Source organism: Salarias fasciatus, chromosome 1 (genome assembly GCF_902148845.1).
Source record: "Salarias fasciatus chromosome 1, fSalaFa1.1, whole genome shotgun sequence".
Lineage (NCBI taxonomy): Eukaryota > Metazoa > Chordata > Actinopteri > Blenniiformes > Blenniidae > Salarias > Salarias fasciatus.
The window spans coordinates 40,727,166-40,747,887 of NC_043745.1; the positions used below are offsets into that span (position 1 = coordinate 40,727,166).

Consider the following 20,722-nt stretch of genomic DNA (forward strand, 5'->3'; position numbering starts at 1 on the left):
GCGTGCGTGCGTGCGTGCGTGCGTGCGTGTGCGTGCAGTCATGCAGCCGACGAGGACGAGGAGGACCTGGTCCCATCTGGTCTGAAGTCCTGGTCCAGCCAAGGAGACCTGAGAGCAGCAGAGGACGAGTGAGACCCATAAAGACACACACCCCGTCCCCCCCAGCAGTGTCTCCAGTCTCTGTGCCCCCCCCCCACAGGCCCCGCCCCCTCTCGGCTGCCAGCGTCAGCAGTGTGGTGGTCCAGGACCGCCTGAACCAGCTGGTCCAGCTGTTCAAGGGACGGACGGAGAAACAGAAGGAGCGGCTGGTGGACCCGGACGAGTCCGAGGAGGACAGTCCCTCTGGCTGTAGGACACACACACACACACACACACACACACACACACACACACACACACACGTTTGCATTTCTATCCTTGTGGGGACCTTCCATTGACTCCCATTCATGTCTAGCCCCTTACCCTGACCCTGACCCTGACCCTGACCCTGACCCTGACCCTGACCCTGACCCTGACCCTGACCACCACACAGCCGAACACTAAAGAAATGTTTTGACCTTTGACTGTTTCAGTAACAACAACATGGTCAAGAAAACACTGTTTCCCTCATGAGGACCGGAAGAAGGTCCCACAATGGCACATCAGGCTGGTTTTCCTATGCTTGTGGGAACCAAATATCCCCACAAGGATAGAAAAACCCGCACACACACACATACAGACACACACACACACACACACACACACACACACACACTCACACACACACACGCACACACGCACACACACACACACACGCACACAGACATACACACACAGACACACACACACACACACACACAAGCACACACACAGACACACTCACACACACACGCACACAGACATACACACTCACACACACACGCACACAGACATACACACACACACACACACACACACACACGCACACAAGCACACACACACACACACACACACACACACACACACACACGGACAGCCTGCTGTTTAAATCATGACATCATCCACATACAGCAGTACAGCAACAAGGGTAACCATAGCAACACACCTGAGTCATGTGGTGTTCTTGCAGCCCCGTCCAAAGCCCCGCCCCCTGCCCCGCCCCCTCCCCCACCCCCTCCCCCCGGAGACGAGAAGACAGAGGAAGGAGAGGGACCGGAGGAGCAGGACCAGCCGAAGGAGCAGGTCCTCCTGCCGCTGCTGGGTGTCCCAGTCCAGCTACCCCCCCTTCCGGTCTGGATCCGGGTCCTGCTGGACTACCGCTTCCCCTCCAGCATCGACCCCTTCACTGGTGAGTCGGGCCAGACTCAGACCCTGTAGGACCAGACCCCGCAGATCCAGACGCTGTAGAACCAGACCCTGCAGAGCCAGACCCCGTAGAACCAGACCCTGCAGAGCCAGACCCCGTAGAACCAGACGCTGTAGAACCAGACGCTGTAGAACCAGACCCTGTAGAACCAGACCCTGTAGAACCAGACCCTGCAGAGCCAGACCTCGTAGAACCAGACCCTGCAGAGCCAGACCCCGTAGAACCAGACGCTGTAGAACCAGACCCTGCAGAGCCAGACCCCGTAGAACCAGACCCTGCAGAGCCAGACCCCGTAGAACCAGACGCTGCAGAGCCAGACCCCGCAGAACCAGACGCTGTAGAACCAGACCCTGCAGAGCCAGACCCCGTAGAACCAGACCCTGCAGAACCAGACCCTGTAGAACCAGACCCTGCAGAGCCAGACCTCGTAGAACCAGACCCTGCAGAGCCAGAACCCGTAGAACCAGGCCCTGTAGAACCAGGCCCTGTAGAACCAGACCCTGCAGGACCAGACCTCGCGGAACCAGACCCTGTAGAACCAGACCCTGCAGAGCCAGACCTCGTAGAACCAGACCCTGCAGAGCCAGACCCCGTAGAACCAGGCCCTGTAGAACCAGACCCTGTAGAACCAGACCCTGCAGGACCAGACCTCGCGGAACCAGACCCTGTAGAACCAGACCCTGCAGAGCCAGACCTCGTAGAACCAGACCCTGCAGAGCCAGACCCCGTAGAACCAGGCCCTGTAGAACCAGACCCTGTAGAACCAGACACTGCAGACCAGACCCTGTAGAACCAGACCCTGCAGAGCCCGACCCCGTAGAACCAGGCCCCGCAGAACCAGACCCTGTAGAACCAGACCCTGCAAGACCAGACCTCGCAGAACCAGACCCTGTAGAACCCGACACTGCAGAACCAGACCTCGTACAACCAGACCCTGCAGAACCAGACCCTGTAGAATCAGACCCTGCAGGACCAGACACTGCAGACCAGACCCTGTAGAACCAGACCCTGCAGGACCAGATCCTGCAGGACCAGCCCCAGCAGAATCAGACCCTGCAGAACTAGTCTATCCCCAGCCGAACCAGACCCCGCAGGACCAGACCCTGTAGAACCAGACCCTGCAGAACCAGACCCCGCAGGACCAGATCCTGCAGGACCAGACCCTGCAGAATCAGACCCTGCAGAACCAGTCCCTCCCCAGCAGAACCAGACCCCGGCAGGACCACACCCTGCAGAACTAGACCCTGCATAACCAGACCCCACAGACCCCCCCCCCCCCGTAAAACCAAACCCTGCAGAACCAGACCCCACAAACCCAGACCCTGTAGAACCAGAACCTGCAGAACCAGACCCTGCAGGACCAGACTCTGTAGAACCAGACCCTACTAGCTCAGACCCTGCAGAACCAGACCCTGGTCCCTGGTTCTGGTTCCTGGTCCTGGTCCTGGTTCTTTTCCTGGCTCTGGTTCTGGTTCCTGGTCCTGGTTCTTTTCCTGGCTCCTGGTCCCTTGTCCTGGTCCTGGACTGACAGCATGTTGTTGTTGCCATGGCGACCCCCTGCAGACCTGATCTACGTGGTCTGGCTGTTCCTGGTGGTGGCGGCCTGGAACTGGAACGTGTGGCTGATCCCGGTCCGCTGGGCCTTCCCGTACCAGACCCCCGAGAACCTGCACCTGTGGCTGCTGGCCGACTACACCTGCGACCTGGTCTACATCCTGGACATCCTGGTCTTCCAGCCCCGCCTGCAGTTCGTCCGCGGAGGAGACATCGTGGTGAGACGTCCTGGAGGACCGGGGACCCCAGAACCAGGGTCCCCAGAACCAGGGACAGTCAAGACCAGGGACAGTCTGAACCAGGGGCAGTCTGAACCAGGGACAGTCAGGACCAGGGACCCCAGAACCAGGGACCCCAGAACCAGGGACAGTCAGGACCAGGGACAGTCTGAACCAGGGACAGTCAGAACCAGGGACCCCAGAACCAGGGACAGTCAGGACCAGGGACAGTCTGAACCAGGGACAGTCAGAACCAGTGTCCCCAGAACCAGGGACAGTCAGAACCAGGGACAGTCAGAACCAGGGACAGTCAGAACCAGGGACAGTCAGGACCAGGGACAGTCTGAACCAGGGACAGTCAGGACCAGGGACAGTCTGAACCAGGGACAGTCAGAACCAGGGGCAGTCTGAACCAGGGACCCCAGAACCAGGGTCCCCAGAACCAGGGACAGTCAGGACCAGGGACAGTCAGAACCAGGGGCAGTCTGAACCAGGGACCCCAGAACCAGGGACAGTCTGAACCAGGGACACCAGAACCAGGGTCCCCAGAACCAGGGACAGTCAGAACCAGGGACAGTCTGAACCAGGGACAGTCTGAAGCAGGGACCCCCAGAACCAGGGACAGTCTGAACCAGGGACAGTCTGAACCAGGGACCCCCAGAACCAGGGACAGTCAGAACCAGGGACAGTCAGAACCAGGGACAGTCAGAACCAGGGACAGTCAGGACCAGGGACAGTCTGAACCAGGGACAGTCAGGACCAGGGACAGTCTGAACCAGGGACAGTCAGAACCAGGGGCAGTCTGAACCAGGGACCCCAGAACCAGGGTCCCCAGAACCAGGGACAGTCAGGACCAGGGACAGTCAGAACCAGGGGCAGTCTGAACCAGGGACCCCAGAACCAGGGACAGTCTGAACCAGGGACACCAGAACCAGGGTCCCCAGAACCAGGGACAGTCAGAACCAGGGACAGTCTGAACCAGGGACAGTCTGAACCAGGGACCCCCAGAACCAGGGACAGTCTGAACCAGGGACAGTCTGAACCAGGGACCCCCAGAACCAGGGACAGTCAGAACCAGGGACAGTCTGAACCAGGGACAGTCTGAAGCAGGGACCCCCAGAACCAGGGACAGTCTGAAGCAGGGACCCCCAGAACCAGGGACAGTCTGAAGCAGGGACCCCCAGAACCAGGGACAGTCTGAAGCAGGGACCCCCAGAACCAGGGACAGTCTGAAGCAGGGACCCCCAGAACCAGGGACAGTCTGAAGCAGGGACCCCCAGAACCAGGGACAGTCTGAACCAGGGATCCCCAGAACCAGGGACAGTCTGAACCAGGGATCCCCAGAACCAGGGACAGTCTGAAGCAGGGACCCCCAGAACCAGGGACAGTCTGAAGCAGGGACCCCCAGAACCAGGGACAGTCTGAAGCAGGGATCCCCAGAACCAGGGACAGTCTGAAGCAGGGATCCCCAGAACCAGGGACAGTCTGAAGCAGGGACCCCCAGAACCAGGGACAGTCTGAAGCAGGGACCCCCAGAACCAGGGACAGTCTGAAGCAGGGATCCCCAGAACCAGGGACAGTCTGAAGCAGGGATCCCCAGAACCAGGGACAGTCTGAAGCAGGGATCCCCAGAACCAGGGACAGTCTGAAGCAGGGATCCCCAGAACCAGGGACAGTCTGAAGCAGGGATCCCCAGAACCAGGGACAGTCTGAAGCAGGGATCCCCAGAACCAGGGACAGTCTGAAGCAGGGACCTGCTGAACCTGAATGTTCTTTTCTTTCCAGTGCGACAAGAAGGACATGAGAGAACATTACATGACCACCGAGAGGTTCAAGGTGAGCCGGACCCCAGAACCCAGACCAGACCCCAGAGACCCCCATACCCACGAACCCCAGGCCCCAGACCTTCAGACCAGACCCCAGACCTTCAGACCAGACCCCCAGACCCCAGACCTTCAGACCAGACCCCCAGACCAGACCCCCAGACCTCAGACCAGACCCCCAGACCCCAGACCTTCAGACCAGACCCCCAGACCCCAGACCTCAGACCAGACCCCCAGACCCCCACCCACACTCCTCCACCCACCCTGATGGCTCAGACCTGTGTGTATGGTAAACGTACAGGATCACATTCACCCATTCACTCACATTCACACACCGCTGGAGGCGGCTGCTGCTCAGTCTGTCCACTGGGGGCAGTGGAGGTTCAAAGACACTTCAACATGCAGACAGGAATCGAACTAGCAACCTCCCGATTGTGAGATGACCGCTCTCCCCACTGAACCCGTGTGTGTGTGTGTGTGTGTGTGTGTGTGTGTGTGTGTGTGTGTGTGTCCGTCCGTCCGTCCGTCCGTCCGTCCAGATGGACGTCCTCAGCCTCGTCCCCCTGGACGTCCTCTACTACTTCACAGGAGTGAACTCTCTGCTCCGGTTTCCTCGTCTGCTGAAGGTGAGCAGGAAGTGGGCGGAGCTTCATCTGCAGGAGTTCCTGTCTGACTGACAGCTGTGACTCTTCCTCCTCTTCCTCTTCCTCTTCCTCCTCCTCCTACTCCTTCTTCTTCTTTTTCTTCTCCTTCTTCATCATCTCCTCCTCCTCCTCCTCCTCCTCCTCCTCCTCCTCCTCCTCCTCCTTCTTCTTCTTCTTCTTCTTCTTCTTCTCCTCCATCATCTTGTTAGGCCCTTGGCCCCTGGCCTGCCAAGGGCCGATTGTTTCTGCATCACAGACAACGACCAGACCAAAGGCCTTTCACACACTCAAAACACACAAGAATGAAAAGTCCACAGACATAGGTCTAACATGTCCAGACACACACACACCGACATACACTCACACGTACACATGTACAAACACAAAAACACACACACACACACGACTTGTCGAGCCCGTAGCGCTCGACCACAGGCCTTTCACACACTCAAAACACACAAAAATGACAAGTCGAGCGCACAGCACTCGACCTCAGACATAGGCCAACATGTCCAGACACACACACCCCGACATGCACTCATACACACGTGTACAAATACAAAAAACGCACACACACTCTCACACACAAACATGACTTGTCGAGCGCTATGCTCGACCACAGACATTCACACTCTCAAACTCCTCACAGACGCGTCCGGCTTGTCTTCTTCTTCTTCTGCTCTCTAAACTGGAATTTGACCCCCTGAACATGCTCGAAAACTCACCAAATTTTGCACAAAATTCAGTTCCGGTGAAAATTTTTTTAAATATGTGTTTCAATATTGGGATTTAAAAATTGGCTCTACAGCGCCACCTGCAAAACCCAAAATGCATTGCGTCAATGGGAGGGAGTCCGCAATAAACTTTGTCGTACAGCCACAAAATTCGGTATACACATGCGCCTTGTCAGGACAAACAAAAAATATTATTATGACCCCGACCTCAGAACAGCAGGAAAGCAGCGAGCTGGGATTGAATTTTCAAAAATGCTGAGTCAGCGTTTTCCAGGATGTCGTACAAAATGTTCGTTTCGATCGCACGCTTCTCCAAATGAGCTGAAATTTGGTGGACACCATCTACACAAGTAGACAATTAAAAGTTATCCAAATCACAAATCTTCAGATCACGGTTTCCGCGTGGCAACGCCGCAAAGTTGATGTCAAATTTTGCCATTTTTTCAGTGTGATAAATGGCTGCCATTCCTACATAACGAATCCAATCTCAAGCAAATTTTAAACACTTATTCACCCTTCCTATCTGGACACATTGACAGTGACATTTTTACAATCGGCATTACAGCGCCCCCTACAGAATAAAAAGAATATCTGTATGGGGAGTAAAATATTATTTTTTCAGAAATGAAGGAAATTTGGGTGATAATTCCTTCATGTGGTCCCCGTCAAAAAAGCAAACGGTAACCATATTGTAATGTCACCGGTGTTGCCGTGGCAATGGGTGAAGTTCCCCATGTTATTCTAATGGGCCCAAGTGAAAAATCTTCCATTAGATTAAATTTACTTGTTACCATGGAAACGTGCCAAATTTAACGCATGCACACACATGCAGGTCAAAAAACATCAATGAAAGAATAAAACGGGGCGGGTCAGGTAAGCAGCGGGCGAGGGCTTTTTGACGCCGCTTGCAGCTTTAATTTTTCTTCTTCTTCTCCTTCATCATCCTCTTTTTCTTCTCCTCCCCCTCCTCCTTGTTCTTGTTCCTGCTCATGCTGTCATCAGCTCAAGGCTTGACTCTTGTAACGGCCTTTCCGCTGGACTCTCTCACTCCTCCATGAACTCCAGTTGGTTCAGAACAGCTCGTCTCATCTCCAACTCCTCGACACACTCGCATGACTCCGGTCCTTCAAGCTCTCCGCTGGCTCCCGGTGCATGTCCGAGTCCAAGACAAGATTCTGTTGTTTGTGTTTTTGGCTATAATGGGCATCCCCCCCCCCCCCCCCCCCCCCCCCCCACCACCACCACCACCACCACATCTCAGAGCTGTTGGGAATGTATCACCCTGCCAGGACACTCTGCTCGTCGAGCCAACACCTCCTTGGTCGTCCCCAGGGCGAAATAGAAAGTTTGGTTACTGCTCTTTTGCTGTTCTTGGCCCGAAGCTCTGGAACTCTCTTCCGTTACATTTACAATCTCTCCCTGAACTTAATGTCTTTAATGTTAATGTACGTGTACGGAAGAGGGGAACTCCTTCCTCGCTCTTTTAGTAGCCCTCCAGTAAAATTTGAGTGTGTTTTTCCTGGTGGGTCTGGTGGAGTTGTGGCAGTGCTAGAAGCCGGTCTGTTCTCACTTTCTGGAAGATCCATCCTCATCCTGCTCAGCTGCTGCTCGCTGAGCATCTGGCGAAGCAATGGCGACAAAATGAAACCTAAGGAAATCAGGCCAGCGGGAGGCGCATCACGTCACATCATCTCAAATTCTCCCCCCAAAAACTCTGGAGCCGGACCGGCACTGTGACTCTCAAGTGACAGTTCAGCGCTGTTAGCGGTGCTGGCAATGAACATATCAGGACACATTGGACACATCGTTGAATATTTGGAACATATTTATGGTGGAAAATAAGTATTTTTAAAGCTGAAAAACTCCTTAATGCACCTTTAAAGTGTTTTTATTTACTGATTTTATTTTACTCTGTTAAGCGCCTTGTGCTCCTTTTGGCTGTTGGAAGGCGCTTGATGAATAACATTTGATTGATTGATTGTTCTTGTTCTCCTCCTCCTCCTTCTTCATCCTCTTTTTCTTCTTCTCCTTGTTCTCCTTGTTCTTCTTCTTCTCCTTCTTCTTCTCCTCCTCCTCCTCTTCCTCTTCCTCTGCTTCAGTACATAGTCTTCTTCGAGTTCAACGACCGTATGGAGGCGGTGATGAAGAAGGCCTACATCTACAGGTAGAACGTCCCTCTACACCGATGACCCGGCGCTGTGCTGTCCCCACCTCTTCACTTCCTGTGTGTGTGTGTGTGTGTGTGTGTGTGTGTGTGTGTGTGTGTGTGTGTGTGTGTGTGTCAGGGTGATCCGGACCTCCACCTACCTGCTCTACTCGCTGCACATCAACGCCTGCCTGTTCTACTGGGGGTCGGACTACGAGGGTCTGGGTTCCACCAAGTGGGTCTACAACGGGAAGGGGAACGCGTAAGACCCTCACTCTGCCCCCCAGACCCCTCCGACCCCCTGGACCTGGACCCTGGTCTCTGAGTCCGGCCCGGTCTCCCGCCCCCCCAGGTACATCCGCTGCTACTACTTTGCGGTGAAGACCCTGATCACCATCGGGGGGCTCCCGGACCCGACCACGGTCTTCGAGATCTGCTTCCAGCTCATCAACTACTTCGTCGGGGTTTTCGCCTTCTCCATCATGATCGGACAGGTGAGTCTCCGACCTGGTCCAGGACCTGGTCCAGAATCAGACCCGGTGAGTCCCCCACCTGGTCCAGGACCTGGCCCAGAACCAGATCCAGTCCCCCCACCTGGTCTAGAACCAGGTCCAGAGCCAGACCTCGTGAGTTCCCCCCCACCTGTTCCGGAACAAGGTCCACAACCAGATCCAGGTGAGTCCACCTCACATGGTCTGCTTCTGGATCTAGGTGTGGTTCTGATGTAGATCTAGACCTGGACTTGATCCTGATTGAGGTTCTGTAGATGACGTTGTGGTTTCGATCTGAATCACATCCAGTTCCCGTTTTCAGATCTGGATCAGTTTGGACGTTGATACAGATCTGGATGTGGTTCATGTTCTGGTTCTGGTTCTGGTCCTGGTCCTGGTCCTCAGATGCGGGACGTGGTCGGCGCGGCGACGGCGGGAGAGAACTACTACCGGGCCTGCATGGACAGCACGGTCAAGTACATGAACTCCTACAGCATCCCCAGGGAGGTCCAGAACCGCATCAAGACCTGGTACGACTACACCTGGAAGAGCCAGGGCATGCTGGGTAAGTAGCCCCGCCCACCGCGGTATGCCAGCAGGTAGCCCCGCCTACCACCGCATCCTGTCAGACAGAGATCAAAACGCATCACACTTTAATCCCAACAAGCAAAGCCCCGCCCCTTAGTTACTGTTGCTAAAGCCCCGCCCCTTAGTTACTGTTGCTAAAGCCCCGCCCCTTAGTTACTGTTGCTAAAGGTCCGCGGTGAACACTACAGTAGAACCTGACGGTGTTGGGTTCTGCTGGTTCTTCTGCAGATGAGCAGGAGTTGTTGGTTCAACTTCCGACCAAGATGAGACTCGACATCGCCGTCGACGTGAACTACTCCATCGTCAGCAAGGTGGCTCTGTTCCAGGTGAGAACCGCAGTCCGACTGTACTTTAGAGAACCGCAGTCCGACTGTACTTTAGAGAACCGCAGTCCGACTGTACTTTAGAGAACTGCAGTCCGACTGTACTTTAGAGAACTGCAGTCCGACTGTACTTTAGAGAACCGCAGTCTGAGTGTAGTTTACAGAAGTCTTCTCGCTATAGTTTACTGAACCTGGACCATTACCAGATATTCAGAGAACTATAGACCAGAGAACCTGGACCAGGACCAGAGAACCTGGACCAGGACCAGAGAACCTGGACCAGGACCAGAGAACCTGGACCAGGACCAGAGAACCTGGACCAGGACTGAACGAGCTCCAGCGCCTCCAGAAAGCTTCGTTTCCACTGGTTGTCTCAGTGACTCTGAGTTGTCGTCATGGAAACGGACTCCAGAGGCAGTCAGAGTTGTGTGTCTTCGCTGAAGCGGTTGCCGTGGAAACGGAGTCAGCCGGGCGCTGCCGTGTGTTTCAGGGCTGCGACAGACAGATGGTGTTCGACATGCTGACCAGGCTCAAGTCCGTGGTTTACCTGCCGGGAGACTTCGTCTGCAAGAAGGTGAGGATCCGATTGGTCCACCTGATCCTGATCCCACTGGTCCCACTGGTCCCACTGATCCGGTACAGTCCCTGGACGAGAATTTTGTTTTGGTGGTTGTCAGTCGTGGACTGAGGTCTTGCTCATAAGCTGTGGCAGAGGGGAAGAAACTGTTCTAGTGTCTTGAGGTTCTGGTGCTGGTGGAACCGGAACCTCCTTCCAGAGGAGAGACCAGAGTGGGAGGAGCCTGATCAGAGTGGGAGGGGCCTGACCAGAGAGGGAGGAGCCTGACCAGAGTGGGAGGAGCCTGATCAGAGTGGGAGGGGCCTGTCCAGAGTGGGAGGAGCCTGTCCAGAGCAGGAGGAGCCTGATCAGAGTGGGAGGAGCCTGACCAGAGTGGGAGGAGCCTGACCAGAGTGGGAGGAGCCTGTCCAGAGTGGGAGGAGCCTGATCAGAGTGGGAAGAGCCTGACCAGAGTGGGAGGAGCCTGTCCAGAGTGGGAGGAGCCTGATCAGAGTGGGAAGAGCCTGACCAGAGTGGGAGGAGCCTGTCCAGAGTGGGAGGAGCCTGACCAGAGTGGGAGGAGCCTGTCCAGAGTGGACTTTCTGCAGTCTGTCTAAATAACTCCATCACCACTGAGGTCAGGACGGCAGGTCTGTAGTTAGAGTCCTGCCGTCCAGGGTCTCTTGAGGACGGGGACGATGGTGGAGGCCTTGAAGCAGACGGGGACATGACCTGTCTCCAGTGAGGTCCTGAAGACGTCCCTGAACACTGGAGACAGCTGGACAGCAGTCTCATTTGCATGATCTCTAAACTGTGTGTGTGTCTCTAAACTCTAAGCTGTGCCTGTGAGCGTTCTCGTATTTCTATCCTTGTCGGGGCCAAATGTCCCCACAAGGATAGCAAAACGTGGAACGACGTGCCTTGTGGGACCTTTTTCCGGTCCTCAGTAGGAGAAACAGTGTTTTCTTGACCATGTTGTTGTTACTGAAAAAAGTAAAAGTGCAAAAACATTTCTTTAGGGTTAGGCTTTGTTGTGGTGTGGGTTAGGGTTAGGGTAAGGGTCAGGGTTAGGGGCTAGACATGAATGGGAGTCAATGGACGGTCCCCACAAGGATAGAAATACAAGACTGTGTGTGTGTGTGTGTGTGTGTGTGTGTGTGTGTGTGTGTGTGTGTGTGTGTGTGTGTGTGTGTGTGTGTGTGTGTGTGTGTGTGTGTGTGCGTGCGTGTGTCAGGGGGAGATTGGCAGGGAGATGTACATCATCAAGCAGGGGGAGGTCCAGGTGGTCGGCGGTCCAGACCTGCAGACGGTGTTTGTCACCATCAGAGCCGGATCAGTGTTCGGAGAGATCAGGTGAGGAGTGTGTGTGTGTGTGTGTGTGTGTGTGTCTTGGACCTGTTTTGGTGTCCTGTCGGGTCCCTCACCCTCTCTGCTCTCTGATTGGTCAGTCTGCTGGCGGGGGGCGGAGGAAACCGGCGCACCGCCAACGTCAAGGCTCACGGATTCGCCAACCTGTTCATCCTGGACAAGAAGGACCTGGCCGAGATCCTGGTCCACTACCCCGAGTCCCAGAAGCTGCTCCGCAAGAAGGCCAAGTGAGACCCTGACCCTGAACCTGACCCTGACCCTGACCCTGACCCTGAACCTGAACCTGACCCTGACCCTGACCCTGACCCTGAACCTGACCCTGACCCTGACCCTGACCCTGAACCTGACCCTGACCCTGACCCTGACCCTGAACCTGAACCTGACCCTGACCCTGACCCTGACCCTGAACCTGACCCTGACCCTAACAGGTCCAGGTTTACCGGGATCCAGTCGAGGACTGGCAGGACCCTCCGGTCTCAGCACTGAGCTCTCGGTCACACATTTGGGTCTTTCGTCTCGCCACACTCAGTTTTTCTCACACTGAAAAAAAAAAAAAAAAAAAAACTACTGGTAAATTTGTCACAAAGTTTGGTGAAAGACCGACGGAAGCTTGTTGGTGCTGAAGTGTTTTTTATCAGACAAATACGGTTTTAACCTGCATTTTCAACCGAGATGGAGGTTTGAGCCGCTTTCTACAAGTTTCAGATTCATTTACGGGTTAGATCGACAGATCTGGCAACCTCCTCCACTGGCCTGCAGAGGACTGACAGAACGGTTGTTCTGTTGTAGAGGATTTCTCTACAAGTCGCCGACTTTCATTCAAAGTCCGAGTAAAGCAAAATCAGCCATTTTCTTCTGAACACCTTAAATAGGTCATAAATGTGTTTCTTTACAACATATAAAAGCCATTCCTACGTTAATGATTTCATGTTGGAGGTAGACTTCACAGACTTTTTGCAGCGCTTCTGTGTTCAGGATTTAATGGGCGGGTCAGAAATGAGGGCCGCGTTACATAACGGGGCCCTCATTAGCATAAACCCGCCCCCCGGATGCTGAGCGATATAAAAACATCTAGTGCATTAACATTTCCCGCTAGCTTTCGAGTCTCGGACAGCATCTCGTACGACAGTTTGCAGCTAGCTAACCAGCCAGCTAACCAGGCCTGTCCCCTCCACGCCGCTCCTGCATCTTCCCTGGGTCCACAGTGTGCAGGGTAACATGCCGTGAGCTAAATACACCCGTGTGGCCCGCCTCCCTGGGGGGGGGCTCACCCCGGGCCCGCCACCGCGCCGCGAGGCGCGTCCGGGTCCGGGAGGCCTTCTCCCCGGGGGTCGCGGGGGTTCCTCCGCGGGGCGGTGTCCGACGCCGCCGCGGAAGGCGGGTCGGTTTCGGAGGGGGTCGGGTCGGCGGTCGGCGGCGGCGACTCTGGACGCGCGCCGGGCCCTTCCCGCGGATCTCCCCACCGCGGACCCAGCTGGCTGAGAACTGGTGCGGCCCGGGGGAATCCCACTGGTTAGTTAAAACACATAAATGAGCGTTCTGATGGAGACTGAGGAACGAGGCTGAGCTCCTCAGCATCTGACTCAGTCAGTTTGGGCTCTGATGGCTCAAACTGGTCGGGCTGGGTCCGTCTCAGGCTGTTAGCGCTAGCTTGTTAGCGTTAGCTTAGCTAACAGCCTCCTGAGAGGGACCCAGCTGGAGGCGGCTCCCCTCCTGTGGGCGTGGCTCCAGGCTTCCAGCTGACACGCCCCCAGCGTGTCACAGCAGAGAGAAGAGCTGGTTTTTACATGATTTTGAGACCTTATTTTATATACTTAGCAATTTTTTTAATCATTCACATTTGGCTCAGTGGTTAATGACACATGTTTATGCAGTGTGACAAACTTATAACACAAATGTATTTCTGCTTTACTCGGACTTTAACGTTATGAAACAATGAATTTATTGAAGGGGATTCTTCTTTCAGAACAGATGATGAACAAAACAAAATCAGTTCTTCTGTAATTTTAACGATTGTCATGATTTTTCCCTCTTTTTTTGAGTTAAGTTTAATTTTACAGTTTATTTCTGTATATAACTGTAAAATATTTGTGAAATTACAATATTTTTAACTATTAATTTGCATGTAATTTTAAGGGATTTTTTTTCTTTTTTTTAGAGTTGAAAAGTTGAATTTCACAGTTTACTCCTTTAAATAACAGAAAAAATAGTGACATTTCGATACACCTGATAACGTATTTCAACGATGAATATCCATATTTCTAATTGGGTTTCTTTGTAAAAGAACAGAAATGTTGTGTTTTTTCACAGTTGCAGGGAGTTCTTGTTGTTTTACCTTTGACCTGTAAAATCAGGTTATTTTTGTGAATTAATCGGCATTTTGAAAATGAGTGACGGGCGTGTTTGACGGGTCCACAGCAGCGGAGCACTGGGAAAAGTTACCTTTTTCTTTTTTTTTCAGCGTGAGAAAAACAGTGTTGAGACCAGAGAGTCCTGCTGGTCCACATCAGGTCCAGGTCCAGGTCTAGCAGGGTTCAGGGTTCTGGCCCTGGTCCATATTCTCCATGTTCCACCATGGTTAATGTTTGTATCATATAGTTTCCTGCAGCTTGTCCTGAACCTGCTCCTGAACCTGGTCCTGAACCTGGTCCTGAACCTGGACCTGAACCTGGTCCAGAACCTGGTCCTGAGCCTGGTCCTGAACCTGGTCCAGAACCTGGTCCAGAACCTGGTCCTGAGCCTGGTCCTGAACCTGGTCCAGAACCTGCTCCTGAACCTGGTCCTGAACCTGGACCTGAACCTGGTCCAGAACCTGGTCCTGAGCCTGGTCCTGAGCCTGGTCCTGAACCTGGTCCAGAACCTGGTCCTGAGCCTGGTCCTGAACCTGGTCCTGAACCTGGTCCTGAACCTGGTCCAGAACCTGGTCCTGAGCCTGGTCCTGAACCTGGTCCAGAACCTGGTCCTGAACCTGGTCCTGAACCTGGTCCTGAACCTGGTCCAGAACCTGGTCCAGAACCTGGTCCTGAGCCTGGTCCTGAACCTGGCCTCAGACCTGCAGCCCTACTGACCTGACCTGCATGTCTCTCAGCCCTCCCGGCAGCTGGTCGTGGTCCCGGGTCCTGGGCAGGATTAGGCAGTAATCTGCTCCAGAAGGGGGTCGGATCAGTCTTGATCCTCCTCGGCGGAGGCGGAGACGGCGTCTCACCGGCTCGTCTCCGCCCGTCTCCGCAGGACCATGCTCACCAAAGACAAGAAACCGGACGAGAAGGCGGCGAAGGAGGCGGCGGCGGTGATCCCCCCCCGGCCCGACACCCCCGAGATGTTCCGGGCGGCGCTGCAGGTGACGGAGAAGGCCGGCATGGAGGGCAGCTTCGCCAGGCTGAAGAAGGCCTACAGACCACCGGAGGGCGCTGCACAGGTACCAGCTCAGCTCCAGCTAGCAGCAGCTAGCAGTAGATAGCAGCAGATAGCAGCAGACACGGTTCAGCTTCAGCTAGCAGCAGCTAGCAGCAGCTAGCAGCAGCTAGCATCAGATACTTTCCAGCTTCAGCTAGCATCAGCTGGCATCAGATACCATTTAGCTTCAGCTAGCATCAGACACTGTCCAGCTCCAGCTAGCACCAGACAGCATTTAGCTTCCTCTAGCATCAGACAGCATTGAGCTTCAGCTAGCATCAGACAGCATTGAGCTTCCTCTAGCATCAGACACTGTCCAGCTTCAGCTAGCATCAGACAGCATTGAGCTTCAGCTAGCATCAGACAGCATTGAGCTTCAGCTAGCATCAGACAGCATTGAGCTTCAGCTAGCATCAGACACTGTCCAGCTTCAGCTAGCATCAGACAGCATTGAGCTTCCTCTAGCATCAAACAGCATTTAGCTTCAGCTAGCTTCAGACAGCATTGAGCTTCAGCTAGCTTCAGACAGCATTGAGCTTCCTCTAGCATCAGACAGCATTTAGCTTCAGCTAGCTTCAGACAGCATTGAGCTTCAGCTAGCTTCAGACAGCATTGAGCTTCAGCTAGCATCAGACAGCATTGAGCTTCAGCTAGCTTCAGACAGCATTGAGCTTCAGCTAGCATCAGACAGCATTGAGCTTCCTCTAGCATCAGACACTGTTCAGCTTCAGCTAGCATCAGACAGCATTGAGCTTCCTCTAGCATCAGACAGCATTTAGCTTCAGCTAGCTTCAGACAGCATTGAGCTTCAGCTAGCTTCAGACAGCATTGAGCTTCAGCTAGCATCAGACAGCATTGAGCTTCAGCTAGCATCAGACAGCATTGAGCTTCCTCTAGCATCAGACACTGTCCAGCTTCAGCTAGCATCAGACAGCATTGAGCTTCAGCTAGCATCAGACACTGTCCAGCTTCAGCTAGCATCAGACAGCATTGAGCTTCAGCTAGCATCAGACAGCATTGAGCTTCCTCTAGCATCAGACAGCATTGAGCTTCCTCTAGCATCAGACAGCATTGAGCTTCAGCTAGCATCAGACAGCATTGAGCTTCAGCTAGCATCAGACAGCATTGAGCTTCCTCTAGCATCAGACACTGTCCAGCTTCAGCTAGCATCAGACAGCATTGAGCTTCAGCTAGCATCAGACACTGTCCAGCTTCAGCTAGCATCAGACAGCATTGAGCTTCAGCTAGCATCAGACAGCATTGAGCTTCAGCTAGCATCAGACACTGTCCAGCTTCAGCTAGCATCAGACAGCATTTAGCTTCAGCTAGCATCAGACAGCATTGAGCTTCCTCTAGCATCAGACAGCATTTAGCTTCAGCTAGCTTCAGACAGCATTGAGCTTCAGCTAGCTTCAGACAGCATTGAGCTTCCTCTAGCATCAGACAGCATTTAGCTTCAGCTAGCTTCAGACAGCATTGAGCTTCAGCTAGCATCAGACAGCATTGAGCTTCCTCTAGCATCAGACACTGTTCAGCTTCAGCTAGCATCAGACAGCATTGAGCTTCCTCTAGCATCAGACAGCATTTAGCTTCAGCTAGCTTCAGACAGCATTGAGCTTCAGCTAGCTTCAGACAGCATTGAGCTTCAGCTAGCATCAGACAGCATTGAGCTTCAGCTAGCATCAGACAGCATTGAGCTTCCTCTAGCATCAGACAGCATTGAGCTTCCGCTAGCATCAGACAGCATTGAGCTTCAGCTAGCATCAGACACTGTCCAGCTTCAGCTAGCATCAGACAGCATTGAGCTTCAGCTAGCATCAGACAGCATTGAGCTTCAGCTAGCATCAGACACTGTCCAGCTTCAGCTAGCATCAGACAGCATTGAGCTTCCTCTAGCATCAGACAGCATTTAGCTTCAGCTAGCTTCAGACAGCATTGAGCTTCAGCTAGCTTCAGACAGCATTGAGCTTCCTCTAGCATCAGACAGCATTTAGCTTCAGCTAGCTTCAGACAGCATTGAGCTTCAGCTAGCATCAGACACTGTTCAGCTTCAGCTAGCATCAGACAGCATTGAGCTTCCTCTAGCATCAGACAGCATTTAGCTTCAGCTAGCTTCAGACAGCATTGAGCTTCAGCTAGCTTCAGACAGCATTGAGCTTCAGCTAGCATCAGACAGCATTGAGCTTCAGCTAGCATCAGACAGCATTGAGCTTCCTCTAGCATCAGACAGCATTGAGCTTCCGCTAGCATCAGACAGCATTGAGCTTCAGCTAGCATCAGACACTGTCCAGCTTCAGCTAGCATCAGACAGCATTGAGCTTCAGCTAGCATCAGACAGCATTGAGCTTCAGCTAGCATCAGACACTGTCCAGCTTCAGCTAGCATCAGACAGCATTGAGCTTCCTCTAGCATCAGACAGCATTTAGCTTCAGCTAGCTTCAGACAGCATTGAGCTTCAGCTAGCTTCAGACAGCATTGAGCTTCCTCTAGCATCAGACAGCATTTAGCTTCAGCTAGCTTCAGACAGCATTGAGCTTCCTCTAGCATCAGACACTGTTCAGCTTCAGCTAGCATCAGACAGCATTGAGCTTCCTCTAGCATCAGACAGCATTTAGCTTCAGCTAGCTTCAGACAGCATTGAGCTTCAGCTAGCTTCAGACAGCATTGAGCTTCAGCTAGCATCAGACAGCATTGAGCTTCAGCTAGCTTCAGACAGCATTTAGCTTCAGCTAGCATCAGACAGCATTGAGCTTCAGCTAGCTTCAGACAGCATTTAGCTTCAGCTAGCTTCAGACAGCATTGAGCTTCAGCTAGCATCAGACAGCATTTAGCTTCCTCTAGCATCAGACAGCATTGAGCTTCAGCAAGCTTCAGACAGCATTGAGCTTCAGCTAGCTTCAGACAGCATTTAGCTTCCTCTAGCATCAGACAGCATTGAGCTTCAGCTAGCATCAGACAGCATTGAGCTTCAGCTAGCATCAGACAGCATTTAGCTTCCTCTAGCATCAGACAGCATTGAGCTTCAGCTAGCATCAGACAGCATTGAGCTTCAGCTAGCATCAGACAGCATTTAGCTTCCTCTAGCATCAGACAGCATTTAGCTTCCTCTAGCATCAGACAGCATTGAGCTTCAGCTAGCATCAGACAGCATTGAGCTTCAGCTAGCATCAGACAGCATTTAGCTTCCTCTAGCATCAGACAGCATTTAGCTTCCTCTAGCATCAGACAGCATTTAGCTTCCTCTAGCATCAGACAGCATTTAGCTTCCTCTAGCATCAGACAGCATTGAGCTTCAGCTAGCTTCAGACAGCATTGAGCTTCAGCTAGCATCAGACAGCATTGAGCTTCAGCTAGCTTCAGACAGCATTTAGCTTCAGCTAGCATCAGACAGCATTGAGCTTCAGCTAGCTTCAGACAGCATTTAGCTTCAGCTAGCTTCAGACAGCATTGAGCTTCAGCTAGCTTCAGACAGCATTTAGCTTCCTCTAGCATCAGACAGCATTGAGCTTCAGCTAGCATCAGACAGCATTGAGCTTCAGCTAGCATCAGACAGCATTTAGCTTCCTCTAGCATCAGACAGCATTGAGCTTCAGCTAGCATCAGACAGCATTTAGCTTCCTCTAGCATCAGACAGCATTGAGCTTCAGCTAGCATCAGACAGCATTGAGCTTCAGCTAGCATCAGACAGCATTTAGCTTCCTCTAGCATCAGACAGCATTTAGCTTCCTCTAGCATCAGACAGCAGGGTTTGACGTAGCGCTGGTGGACGTGTCCTCCTGTGACTGATACGCTGGTGGTGGTGATGTTCAGAGGACCAATCCCGTGTTTTGTCTGCTCAGGCTCCGCCCTCCATCTCCCCGGTCCCGCCCCCCTCGCCTATGCACCGCCGCTCGCCCGTCCCCCTCAGCCCCGCCCCGGAGGACGGACAGGACACGGTGTCGGAGACCGCTGACAGCTCCGTCCTCATCAGGATGACGCCGCGACACAAAGGGGAGGAGCTTCTGACCGTGGAGATGGCGGTGGAGGGGGAGGGGCCAGAGGGGGAGGGGCCAGAGGGGGAGGGGAAGAAGGACTGACCTGAAGAGGGACGATGGAGGAGGGGAGAAAGACAGGGGGGGACAGGCTGCGAGCTGAATTCAGTCCATGATGGGGTGACCTCTGATGACCTCTGATGACCTCTGATGACCTCTGATGACCTCTGATGACCTCTGGTGACGTCTGGTGACCTCTGGTGACCTCCATGCTGTTTATGCATTATTTTGATTCCTCATCATCTGACATTCACTCTGGGTCAAAGGTCAAACTACGGCGACAAAGTGGGACAACAGACTGAAAAGGCGGGAAAACTGTGAAAAGGCGGGAAAACAGTCCTAGGAGCAGAGAAAAGGCGGGAAAATAATGAGCTTGGCACAACAGGAAGCTGATTTTTAAGAGAACTCTCAGCCCAAATAAAGCTTTTCGCCGCAGCAGCTTCACCTTTAAAGAAAGTACAAAATAAAACACAGTAGAAGTAGTGATGAACCTCAGTACAGCAGCAGGTCCAGGATTCTAGGATCGCTTTTAAAGATGGCCAGCAACGGCACCTGAGCCTCCGTCTGGACCCGGGTACCTCCTGGAGCAGCTGACCTGAGCCTCCGTGTGGACCCGGGTACCTCCAGTGTGCTTTTATTGTGAAAGTCTGGATTTTTGGCGCCATGTTGAAAATATGAACAGAAATAAAATGATGAAAAAACCCAGAAGCAGCGTCTCTTCTGTGAGGACAGACTGGAGGACAGACTGGAGGACAGAGGACAGACTGGAGGACAGAGTACAGACTGGAGGACAGAGGACGGACTGGAGGACAGAGTACAGACTGGAGGACAGAGGAGGACTGGAGGACGGACTGGAGGACAGAGGACAGACTGGAGGACAGAGGACAGAGTACAGACTGGAGGACAGAGGATGGACTGGAGGACAGAGGACAGACTGGAGGACAGAGGACAGACTGTCACGCACCAACAAACCTGCTTTTCTTTGAAAAGCGGCTCCTCAAACCGAAGACTGAACAAACTGAAGCACAGCAGTGATGATGGAGAAAGCATCCCATAATATCCTCCCAGACTGCAGGAGCTGCAGAAAGAGGGTCGCTGATAAAAACATGACAGTGAGGGAGAGAACTGGCCTCCCAGTCCACACCTCACAAAACTCACAGCCAAACTGAACTTCTCTTCTCTTCTCTTCTCTTCTCTTCTTTTATCAACCCATCAGTTAATCTGTTCATGTTTTGTATAATTTTTGTGTTTCGTAATCTGTCTCTGTTCGGTATTTCTTGTTAGTAGCGGTTTCATAAAGACTGAGAAGGACGAATACGAATAGTCACGCCACATGAAAAGACACTGCATTCCATGCAACAACAACGTCTCCCACGTAAAGGCTTCACCGCTCCGGCTGCATTTGGCACAAAAGGCTTCTTGTAAATATTCCTCTTTGCCATTTTCAGTCTGCACCTCCGTCCCGACGGAAGCAGCTCAAACTCAGAGTTTAAGGGGAGGACACATCGTTTGTGACGCTCGTCGCC

The 20,722-nt window shown here is 53.2% G+C and overlaps 1 protein-coding gene across 1 annotated transcript; it reads left to right on the plus strand.

The window, feature by feature from the left end:
* The first annotated feature begins 1,009 nt into the window (after positions 1-1,009).
* Positions 1,010-19,241, plus strand: cngb1a (cyclic nucleotide gated channel subunit beta 1a). The gene is made up of 15 exons (XM_030093327.1): positions 1,010-1,031; positions 1,088-1,306; positions 2,888-3,096; positions 4,882-4,932; positions 5,459-5,545; positions 8,397-8,461; positions 8,583-8,705; positions 8,796-8,937; positions 9,340-9,499; positions 9,751-9,848; positions 10,336-10,419; positions 11,636-11,754; positions 11,850-11,996; positions 15,001-15,187; positions 19,005-19,241. Exons 1-15 carry the CDS (start codon positions 1,010-1,012, stop codon positions 19,239-19,241), a joined length of 1,950 nt encoding a protein of 649 aa, XP_029949187.1.
* Positions 19,242-20,722: the final 1,481 nt, after the last annotated feature.